At 35.0% G+C, this 12331-nt stretch overlaps 1 protein-coding gene across 1 annotated transcript in view; it reads right to left on the bottom strand.

Moving 5' to 3' along the window:
- LOC128223985 (voltage-dependent calcium channel type A subunit alpha-1-like) overlaps positions 1-7845 on the bottom strand; it is a 166576-nt gene extending 158731 nt beyond the window's left edge. Inside the window, exon 1 of the mRNA XM_052933546.1 lies at positions 6496-7845. Within this exon, the coding sequence (XP_052789506.1) occupies positions 6496-7615 (1120 nt within the window). The 5' untranslated portion in view covers positions 7616-7845. The remainder of the gene's footprint in view (positions 1-6495) is intronic.
- Between the last annotated feature and the right edge of the window lie 4486 nt (positions 7846-12331).

Raw genomic sequence — 12331 nt, 5'->3', positions numbered from 1 at the left:
AGTTATTAAGAATAAACTACCAAAGGATTTATTTTCAAATATTGGAGAAGCTTTCAGAAACAATCGGGTTTTATATCGTTTTTAAAGACCATTCCTTTGCCTGCAATATGAGAATGAACTCCAAACTTGCATTGATATTCGTCTATGCTTCTCCGAGCCATTTTATCAAGATGTCTAGGAGCAGTTCTGTTCTGAGAGATATTTCAAAAGTAGTACAGCACTGTTTTAAATCCTTTTAGACACAAAATGGCTCAAAGTATTCTTGATGAGGGGTAAAAATTATGTTTTTGTGTTCCATTAAACCGACCGACCATATTTTTTCCTCAAGACCCTAATTATGTTTTTGCCCTAGTGTGGATTTTTTTTTGCAATTCCTAAAAAAATATGTGCGTATTTTGAATGAAAAAGTTATGCCAACCCTATTTCATTTGCAGATGCTAACGGAAGCAAAGATCTTTATTTTGGCCTAAATAACACTTGAATTGTGTTGCTTCCTTGATTGTGAATGTAATGTAAGACAATACAGTGTGACATATATCAATATGGTACTCATTGGTACACATTCCATTAACACTCTACACGGGAATAGTGCAACAGAGAGAAACCGAGTCCCAGACCAAATCTTCTCGAGCAATGCCTCTTAACACGATCAAGCTCAGCCAAATCTTCTCGAGCCATGCCTCTTAACACGATCAAGCTCAGCCAAATCTTCTCGAGCAATGCCTCTCAACACGATCAAGCTCAGCCAAATCTTCTCGAGCAATGCCTCTTAACACGATCAAGCTCAGCCAAATCTTCTCGAGCAATGCCTCTTAACACGATCAAGCTCAGCCAAATCTTCTCGAGCAATGCCTCTCAACACGATCAAGCTCAGCCAAATCTTCTCGAGCACTGCCTCTTAACACGATCAAGCTCAGCCAAATCTTCTCGAGCAATGCCTCTCAACACGATCAAGCTCAGCCAAATCTTCTCGAGCACTGCCTCTTAACACGATCAAGCTCAGCCAAATCTTCTCGAGCAATGCCTCTTAACACGATCAAGCTCAGCCAAATCTTCTCGAGCACTGCCTCTTAACACGATCAAGCTCAGCCAAATCTTCTCGAGCAATGCCTCTCAACACGATCAAGCTCAGCCAAATCTTCTCGAGCAATGCCTCTTAACACGATCAAGCTCAGCCAAATCTTCTCGAGCACTGCCTCTCAACACGATCAAGCTCAGCCAAATCTTCTCGAGCACTGCCTCTTAACACGATCAAGCTCAGCCAAATCTTCTCGAGCAATGCCTCTTAACACGATCAAGCTCAGCCAAATCTTCTCGAGCAATGCCTCTTAACACGATCAAGCTCAGCACAATAGTTTGACTTTGATATAAATTCTGTTATTTTCTCCTTTCAAGAAGATTTGCGACTTTCCAAACAATAAGAAAATCACGAAAAAAAATGTTTTGTTTGTATCAGGGTTGATTTGAGTTATTTTTTTTGTTATGTTTTGACGTGTAGGATTTATAAGAATGTAAATTACATGCATCATACCATTCAATTTAAATTTAAAATTGTTAATTATGCTGCGCTGTATAGAAATACCGTCAACCGGAAGATTTATTTGGAATATTTGACTGAACAAAGCCTTGGACATTTAATTACTAAATGATAAAGCAAAGCCATCGTGCTTATACCAGATTTGCTGCATAACCCAAAGAAAGAGAGACGTCGAAAGCATTAAGGTTTCTTCTTAACTGTTCTTAACAAATGGAAAGATCAAACAAATTGTGCCTTTTTTGCATAATGTTTCAATTTCATTTAGTAAATGGTTGTAACATTTTAATTTGATTTCTATTCGAACTTGTTCATTTTGTTTAAAGGCTATATTGATATACATACACATATGAGACGTTTAGACGTGCGTGTCTGTTTAAGTTTTATTGTATGATTGATATCACATGACTCACCTAATATGTGGGCTGTAACAAGCTTATCCATTTCCACTAAACTTTCCTCTTTTGTATAATGCCAACCGGCTTAAGGCAAGGCGTATGGACCGTATGAAACAGTTCCTAAGCCGAATTTGATGATAAACGTACGGCTTTTAGACGTAATCCTTTTTGTTTATTAGATCTGCCTTTTGTTCGGATATCAGTATTTGGGGACATCGGCGATATCAAATTCCAGACAATATCTATATGCTTTCTAAAGCAAATTAATCACATAGCTTTTTTGTGTATAGCGGACTGTTAAGGTTGTCTGCAGATGGATTATAAAAATGCCGTTAAACACTCTCTTTGTACATAAAATGTTACAGCTAAGCGATGACATGCCTGCACAGTCGCATTTGAATAAATTTATAAGACAGAAAACGTTTGGAACAGAAAACAGACTTCATAAAAGAAACACCAACACTAATTTGGCATATATCAACCACCACATTTTGAGTTCAATCCAAACATCTAGCTACCATTCGTTACAGTTCATAACTAAGTTATTATTGTGTTTCTAAAAAGATGCATCATTTGATTAAACTGAAAACAAGCGCATTTGTTCACACAAGAACCGAACTCATTTAACCAACGTCTACTACTGGTTTACTTGCAGAAGTCATAATATGTAGATCTGCTAATAGAAACAACTGAAATTCAGTAAATCACAGATATACTTATTGTCAATACTTACCCACTTTGGATGCATGTAAATCAAATCAACTGCATCTATTAATTTAAGCAATGTTGACAGGCATTTCCATCTACCATAACGTTCATAAATACCATTTTTAATTGTTACTTTTGTCCGTCAATATTACAAGTTCATTTCCAACATTATAAGTAAGCTTCACCATACTGTTATCATGTTTAAAACAGCACAATGAACAAGGCTTATTCCACGAGGTCCGCTGTAGAAGCAGAAGGCGTGTCCACCTACAACACATCTCCATTAAAACAATGGAATAAAGCCCTACACTCATATCACATAGCACGGAAGTAATAGCATACTTTTTAATGATATTGCCATGTTTTGTTAGTGTGCTTAAGGACAGATATACACAGCATGATATGAGGATATTGGTACTTTGGGCACGTACATATAGGATATTTAGATTAGCTGAATGTACTATTACTAATGTATAACTATGTTGGTGCATACATAATTAACGATTAATCTCATAGATGATAATTGATTGTTTCAGTGTAAGATCGTAATATATTTCACCGAGTGAGCACTAAAAATTATATTCACTTTTGGTGTTCACGAGGTAAAATATTTTGAGATCTTACACTGAATCAAACAATTTTTCTTTTATGCCTAAAATTGGTATTAAAAGACATTTTAGTGCATTTTATTAGAGGAAATGCGCCAAACTGTATGTGCCGGAAACGTCATTTCAGAAATTACGTCGTCGATATTGTGTCACAGCCCTGTGTGCGCTGATGTTTGTTTTGGATAGCAGAATGTGCTTTAATTCAAAACAGTTCATTATCAAAATGATATTTTCACTGTCTGAAAGAGTGAAATATATTTTTTACTTCACCAATTTATCTCTCTATAAACAACCGGAAAGCATAGAATAAAAATAATTAATAGCTCACTCTGAACTTTACAAACTGTTTTCACTACTTTTCCAGTTTTGGTTTGCAGGTTTCAAAGCGTAATTTATTATGACGCAAATTGCCATTCACAGAATTTCATTACTCAACCATCTTGATCTATTATCGTATAAATATGATATCTAACCAAGATGTTCAGTGGAATATGTTACTTTATCATGGGAAAATTAAATGTGTTCTTCTTAATTTAATTATTCAATCAGGAACTGCAGTAATATGATATGATAGAAGAATAAAGAGAAACATGTTTATTGCCAGTTTATAGCCATGGAAACGTGTGCACTGCGCAATAGAAACGTAGAAACCTCTAATGGATTCTAAAACGTAAATCTTGAAGATTCCATTATCTTTTTGTATAATTATCTTTCCTCCAAAAAAATGTAATTATAAATGTCTTTCCATTTCACTTTCCATTACTGGCTTATTATAGAATTTGTACTTCCATGTTAGTTAAGATGACATCAGGGCTATTTAAGAAACCAAGGAGCGGTCTGTTACCTAGGACATATTTCCAATGGCAGTTTCTGGATGGTTTCTAGATGTTTTTGTTGAGTTTATAGAGGTCTGCCCGTGGCCAATAGTGGCTGTATTATGGCTTGACCTCATCACACAGCCCAGTATGACTTAAACTAAATTTGAAACCAAAGGAGGAATTTTACAGCCACAAGTTGATGAGATCTTCAGCAAAAGAGTTGTTTTGTACCCCAAATGCCGCGAGACCTGCATTTAATATATAGAGAGGTCCCATAGCTGAAACGTTGTCCACTCAAATCAGGGCTTTTTTACGATGAATGGTGGAGTTAAAACGCCCCGCCGCTTCATCAATTTTAAGTGTTTGTCCGAGATTTTCAACCAATGAAAGAGCAGACCAACATGTATATTATTTAACTCTGAAGATGTTTTTGAACCTTAATCATTAAAGGGTATAGACATACAATTGGCATAATACATTCCTTCTTAACTCTTTACAAATAAAATTATACCAATGTTTGGTCTCAAATTTCAAAGAGCGATGATTGACCCTTGTTTCCATACATTGCTGTAGACTTCAACCTACACACTTTACTGACAGGCCACCATTTTCGCGTAGGAATACAAGCTCACAAAGTTTATATTCTATACTGATTCAAACACCAAAAAAGTGCAAAAAAAACTGTCCATGATTCCATTATTGACACTCATACCGATCAACTGCTTCTAAAACACGTCATTTTATATCGATAGTATAATTTTGAGTTTATAATCTAACCACTATTATTATATAGCCATGAATTCAAATTGATTTGCCGTTTTAAACTATGTCTTCATTTTTTAAGTATTTTAGTCCAGTGAATATCTTGTGTCAAAAAATGAGATATTAAAAACATCTTTATGTTTTTTCAGATATAAGACGTACGAAGTTTTACCATAAGTTGAAATGATATACAGAGTCAATGAAGCCGAAAGTATCGGTTACTTAAGGTAAGCCATCCATATTTAGGATGCAAAGATGAGTTAGTGAATTTTAGAGATCGCTATTATTTCTATGTAAAATTTATATTGATTAACCATTATGTCAGTTTTGCATGGACAACCTGTTTGTATAACACCACAATGACACTTTTAGTATGATACAATACATGTATATAAAATACAGGTAATATTACAAAATGTCACAATCATTTAATATCAATTTTATTCATTTGTTTCTCAAAAAAATCACATAATGCTATGAGAAAAAAATCAAACCGTTAGGTGTGAAAAAATGGCTTTAATTAAATGTCTTTGTAAACGACCAATTAAAGACTTCAAAGAGACACGGATTATAAGATGTAGAACTAGTAAGTTAATCAGAGATAATTTGAGATTGAAGTACTTTATCAAGTCATGTCAACCAACGTTTCCTCTGCAGAACAGAAAACTTAAATCGTCTACAGCTAAATTTTCCAAACGTATAATTTAAAGACGGGTCAACTTCATGACCCTCATAAATTCTGTATTTTTGTCTGCCTTAAAGGGGCTGTCTCACGTATGATAAAATAGCAAAAAAAAACAAGAGAAAATTGTCGAAAACTGACTTAAACTTGGCATCGATGTGTACAATGCATTGAAACTTACTAACTGAAGTACCACATAGTTTACAATTTATTTAAGTTTAGCAGTTATTTCGTATTTTTCCATTAAAAAAGATTACTGGGTATGTCTACCAGTAGAATTCATTCATTATGCGTGATTTGCTAGTCGGTGTTATCACGTGAAATTACCGAGGTAGCTGTATAGCTTAATTATGTCACCCGATTAGAATAAGCCTTTGTAGCTCAGTTAGTAAGACGCTGGACTTCAATTTTGGCGACGCGAGTTCGAACCCGGTCTCCGACACATTTTTTTTTTACACTTTGGTACTTTTTTACAATTATGATATCAAAGCGTAACACATTCTATTAGATAATTGTACTGAGATTCGTTACAGAAAATAAACATTTTTTGGTGCCAACACGTGACACAGTCCCTTTAATCTAGCCATGCGTCCAATCGATTAATAATTGCTAAACTAACCTATGTTAACGCTACTATAGCACTGAGAGGAGAAATCGATAAAGATCGCCGTTAGGATGATAAGCTCCATAGTTGGCAATATTTGTAACTTTAAAATAAAACTTTACCAGAAGCAATTGTTTGTACTAAGGATAGATGGATTACCTTAAACGAAACTGATTTTATTATAAGTCAACGTCTATTTCGACTTCAACTGAATTAATCGATAACAACTAAATGAATTTAAAATACGAGTGTCTTCGTAGAGCGATGTAAACCACAATTCTAATTTCCGTTTTATCACCATGGAAATATACTCTAATATCAATAAAACTGTGGCTATTGAATTACTATTGTCTCCCCATTTAACTTTTATTGCTGTCTTACCGTAAAACTTGTACTTCCTCATTCGTTCGGAACCAGTTCTAGCCCTCTTTTCCCACCAGGGCATTTTACGTCGAAGGGTCGAATAGGGGCCAAGCCCCTTTTCAATAATTTCTTCATCGTCGCTATCCATATCATAGTACTTCTTTTTCCGGAATTCGTCATTTTCTTTCTTATACATATTGCCACTTTTAAATTCTTTGAACGCATGTGATATTCGTCTTAGATGAACTTTACGGAACAGTTCAAATTTCCCGGGTTCTTTTGCCTGTCGCTGCTTTGCACGTGCATATGAACCTAAAAGTGCATTGGCAACATTTGCGTTTGTGAATAAAAGTTTCGAAGTGTTCTTATTGTCACTGGATGCAATTGCAGTTTTTCTGTCCGCTATTTGCTTCCATCTGCTCTTTGCAATGCCTGAACTAGCTTCAATAGGAACTTCCGGATGTATGTCTTCGTCTTTTACAAAGGCATTGTTTGTAGCACCGGCGTTGATGTTGTATCGGAGTCGTGATATTATGGAAATTGGTTGATCACTGGTATTTGGACTACTTTGGGACTCACTAAAGATGTTTTCATCATTTTGAAAATGAACATTTTTTTCTTTTGTCCCTAGATCATGACCAGGTTTATCCCTGATTATGGTATGCTCTATTTGAAACTCGTCTGCAGTTAGAACACGTGTATTTGACGGTGTAAGACATGCAGGATCAATTTCGTTATCTGATTGGATCTCAGCAGGATTTGATAACGATATATGTTCAAAGCTGTCATTATCGGTGTCCGAAGAGTAGTATCCGGTTTCTCTGCTTGCAATCTCTGCAAGCATGTCTTTAATATCATCTTGTTCTTTTACTGTACAATCTTTATAATGATCATTATCAATTTCGGTAAATGTCGTTTCTATTTCCGCTTCACTTTCGTTTAGTCTTTGACGTGTTGATAAATTAGAGCTAGTTAATCGACTTTTAATGTCTGATGACGTCACGTGCACTGAGTCACGTGACTGTATACTGATGTCAACAGCTTGGCTTTGCAGCTCTTGCTCTGGTTCAGTATTGCTCCCGTTTCCCAAGAGACCGCGAAAAACGGAAGAGATATAGCTAATCGAGTCAGAAAACATGGCGTTTCTCTCCGTTTAACTTCCGGTCATTAATGGTAATTGAGCCTGCGCTTAATACAGTGGTCCATACTCCGTCATAGGAACCATTCATTGCCGTGAGTATCTTCTGTAACATCTGTGTCAACATCACAACTTATTGATTTCATCTTGACTTCGAGTAAAACGGAAAATCCATCATTTATATCAGGTTAACAATATCCAAAAACAAAATACAATCTCTATTTATTAAGTCCGACATTTCATTATGTTCACATTTGTTTTCATTGCAAAATCACGACAACTCAATATGTATTATACGTCATTTTCGATCACGATAATTATACCTATTCTTTATTCAAAATTCATAGACTGCTCTACTCTATTCACAGTTCAAGTATTTAGGTGTTTAAATGGAAAATTTAGATTATTCAATTGCTGTATACCCTATTCACGACTTCTTTTGTTAAGTTTATCATTTATTGAGCGAGTATATGAACTACCAAATCATAGAAAGTCGATGACGGTGTCAAATCAAAATATTGTTTATAAAGATAAAAATTTAGGCATTGTAAAAGCGTTCTTTTAGTTCAGGATACTAAGTTAAACATGAAATGACCCGCAGATTAAAATGTCATTTCTTTAATCAATTAAAATATTTTGATTCGCCTTCATTCTAAATTAAATATTTGGATGTTAGGTTTAAAATTTTCAAAGTATCCGTTTTGTTGTCGTTTAAAGTTACATTTATGCTTGTGCAATACATGTAATTTAAACTTAATCTAGTAATCCGAATAATATACGTTTATTTAAAGGCGCAAAATATAGGTAAATGCTTTTTTATTTAAAGTTTAATGCATTATCATTTTTAATTCATATGACTTTAACTGCTTTGTGTTCAGATCAAATGCAAAAAATAACCTTTATAAATGAAATTTTTAATCAAGAGTTACGTGACCACAATTACAAAACACACACCAAAATATTGCAAATTGTTTAAAGGTATCCACAAATCATATGTTTTTTTTTTAAATTTTATTATTAAAGTCAGATGAATTAAACATGATAATGTATAACGTTTTTTTGTATCAGCCTATATTGTGTGTCATTTAATATACTCATTCAACTCAACTCATTTCAGTTAAGTTAAAAAGGCTTCCGTCCCATTTATCATAGAACTGATTTTCAAATTTTCACCACATGCTTTATATTCAATACGGATTGCGTCTGCCATAAATTTCGGTGAGATATTTCTTTAATGTAATCAAGTTTCAAATACCATGCATACTTGTTTACAACTACGAAGCATTCGAATGTAATCAGAGGGAGCTAAAACTGAAATAGTTTCATATAAGTGATGTGTTATTTCTTTTTAATCATTTACTTAGATAATGTAAATTGTTTTAAATTGAAATTGTCTGCATAATGGCGTCTGTGAACAGACGTTTTGAAAATGCAATTTTAGAAAAAAAAACAGTGGAATTAGTGTACTTTCTTAATACACAATGGGCCTTATGTTCAGAACGTTGTTAAAGTTAACAACCTGATTAACGACATCATTGTTAATTTTGTGGGGGGGGGGATTTTTTTGTGATTTGCGATTTTTTTTAAAATAACGAAAGTGTACTTAACAAATTGTTGAAAATACTACATATTAAAAGTGTGTCAATGAAACTTACGGAGGGCCCGTGGGGGCACTTTGGGTTCAAAATTACTTGTTTGGCGAATATCCCACAAAACGGTCGGAATAAAACTCCCCCTTTGGCCTCAAAAATATGTTTCAGTCAATCTTGGGGATGTAACGGGGTCAAGCCATATTGCAGCCACTATAGGGCGCGGGCAGACCTTTATAAACTCAACAACAACAGAATTTACGGAGGTGTACGGATTTAAAAGTGAACAGCGGTGACGTTAACAACGTTGTGAACTTTAACACAGTTCGTCCCAGTGCATGTTTAATGTATTGTTAAACAAGATAAAACACCAACGAAGCATAATCCAGCCCGGGACCGATACATACTTCCAGGTCATGCCAACATTTTTAATCGCGCCATATTAGGCTTGAAATACGACAGGCCAGCCAGGCATACATGCAATATTGGTACTATTGTCTGGCGGTAGCAGTAAAATGGCGATTTTTACGGCTAATTACGACAAGAAAATGCCTGTAAATGACACTCTTTCATGTGAAAACGGCAATGTTACAATTATCCTTCCCATCTAATGGAGAACTGTTGTTCTTCGTTAAAGTCAGGTGGCATCGTAATAACATTTATGGGCGCTGCGATACAACATATATGGTGATGTATGCATTATTTCAGTCTGTGCAGATTTGTATGACCATAAGCAAAAAAACTGGGTTCTGTGAAGGGTCTTAAGAAACATTTGCAGGTGAAATTCTGTTATGTGCAAACTTTTATGTGAAACTTTTGAGAAAGTTGTTTTTAAGCAGGTTTAGTGGTCAACATTATATTTTGTCCAATGAGAACGCAGTATGTCTCAAGTTTTCAGATACATTCATTTCAGTAAATCGGTGTAGCGGTAAATAAAATAAACAGATGCTGGCCCAGATAAGGAAAAGATTACACAATAAATATAATGTAGACCACTAAAATACTTAAAGATTGTTGGTATGTTAGTTTTTCATTATTATAAAGTATAACTCCATTATGCGCAGAACGTGTGTTATACGCATGTTTGAGATAATAAATAAGTTCAAAATTTTAATAAACCTCACATGTTGCATTTTCAGATCTGATCTTCTACACTTGAACTGATTATTATTTGTAAATATACAATTAACGGTTCGCATGGTGGTTTAAACACTGACAAAATTCTATATAGAAGTAGAAATCGCCATAAAATATTTGTCCAATTCCCCGCAAAGCACTTGGTATGAAGAAAAGCGGCTTTTATAAACGAATTAAATGGTGTTATTACACCTTTGTCGGTACTTTTGTTCCATGTTTTGTCTTGACATTTTAATAACGTATTAATACTTTTTTAACTGTAACATTTACAATGAACAACACGTTTTGCAGTATTGCAAAATAATAACTGGCGTTAATGTGGTTGACATTTAAGTTTTGAAATGAAAATGTTTTAATTAATCGCCTCCAGATTCTCATTTCGAAATTCTCCGCATTTTTCTTTTAAAAAGTTTCTTTATCTCGAATGAATATGAATTCTACCACTGATATAAAGAAATAATTTTGTGACAGACTATCTGACCTTTACCTAAAGCTGAGCAGTTCTTTATTAAGCAATGCTGTAAATAGCCTAATACGTCAAAACCCCGCTACCTAGCCGTAACCCGAGGAGGCACGAGAGGTTCCAGACCCCATTATCAGGATAAAAACTTAAGTCAGACCTCAATCTCAGGCTTAACTTATTTTACCACATAGCATCAAAAGTTATTAAAAATATGTACGTGAAGTTAGCGGCCTAGCGGCCTAGCAGCCTAGCGGCGTGAAGTTAGAGGCCTAGCGGCGTGAAGTTAGCGGCCTAGCGGCCTAGCGGCGTGAAGTTAGCGGCCTAGCGGCCTAGTGGCGTGAGGTTAGCGGCCTAGCGGCGTGAAGTTAGCGGCCTAGCGGCCTAGCGGCCTAGCGGCGCAATATGGAATCTTACTTCAAAGTACGAATACATGCCTTTTCTTCTGAAGTAATGATATATTTACTGTTTTTGTGCACAAAATATAAATTTGAAGCGATTTTCAACATTTTTTTCAAAGTTGATAAAACATTTTTCCATTTAAAGCATGCAAATATGTCTGCTCTTCTAAAGCAATGATATATTTGCTATTTATATGCACCAATCATCAGTCTGAAGCGATTTTCAACATTTTTTCCAAGAAGTCGATCAAGCGATCTAGCGCCCTAGGGGCCTAACGGCGTGAAGTTGGCGGCCTAGCGGCCTGGTGGCCTAATATGGTATCTTATTTCAAAGTACGAATACATGCCTTTTCTTCTTAAACAATGATATATTTGCTATTTATATGGACCAATCACCAGTCTGAAGCGATTTTTATCATTTTTTCCAAGAAGTCGATCAAGCGATCCAGCGGCCTAGCGGCCTAGCGGCGTGAAGTTAGCGGCCTAGCGGCCTAATATGGAATCTTATTTTAAAGTACGAATAAATGCCTTTTCTTCTTAAACAATGATGTATTAACTGTTTTTGTGCACAAAATATAAATTTGAAGCGTTTTTCAACATTTTTTTCAAAGTTGATTAAACATTTTTCCATTTAAAGCATGCAAACTTGTCTGCTCTTCAAAAGCAATGATATATTTGCTATTTATATGCACCAATCATCAGCCTGAAACAATTTTCAACATTTTTTCCAAGAAGTCGATCAAGCGATCTAGCGGCCTAGCGGCCTAGCGGCTTGAAGTTAGCGGCCTAGCGGCCTAATATGGAATCTTATTTCAAAGTACGAATACATGCCTTTTCTTCTTAAACAATGATATATTTGCTATTTATATGCACCAATCATCAGTCTGAAGCGATTTTTAACATTTTTTCAAAGAAGTCGATCAATCGATCCCGCTAACTTCACGTCGCTAGGCCTCTAAGCCGCTAACTTCACGTACATATTAAAAATAGATTATCATTTTACACCTTTGAAAAAGCATTATATCATGTAATATGTTGATTTATGCCTTTGGGCAACATTTCAATGGAATAATATTCTACAGCCAAAAATTTATTTGAGAACAATTTCTTCGAGTTTTTTTTTAACATT

Source organism: Mya arenaria, chromosome 17, assembly GCF_026914265.1.
Source record: "Mya arenaria isolate MELC-2E11 chromosome 17, ASM2691426v1".
Taxonomy (NCBI): domain Eukaryota; kingdom Metazoa; phylum Mollusca; class Bivalvia; order Myida; family Myidae; genus Mya; species Mya arenaria.
This window is presented reverse-complemented; position numbering and strand designations above follow the sequence as displayed.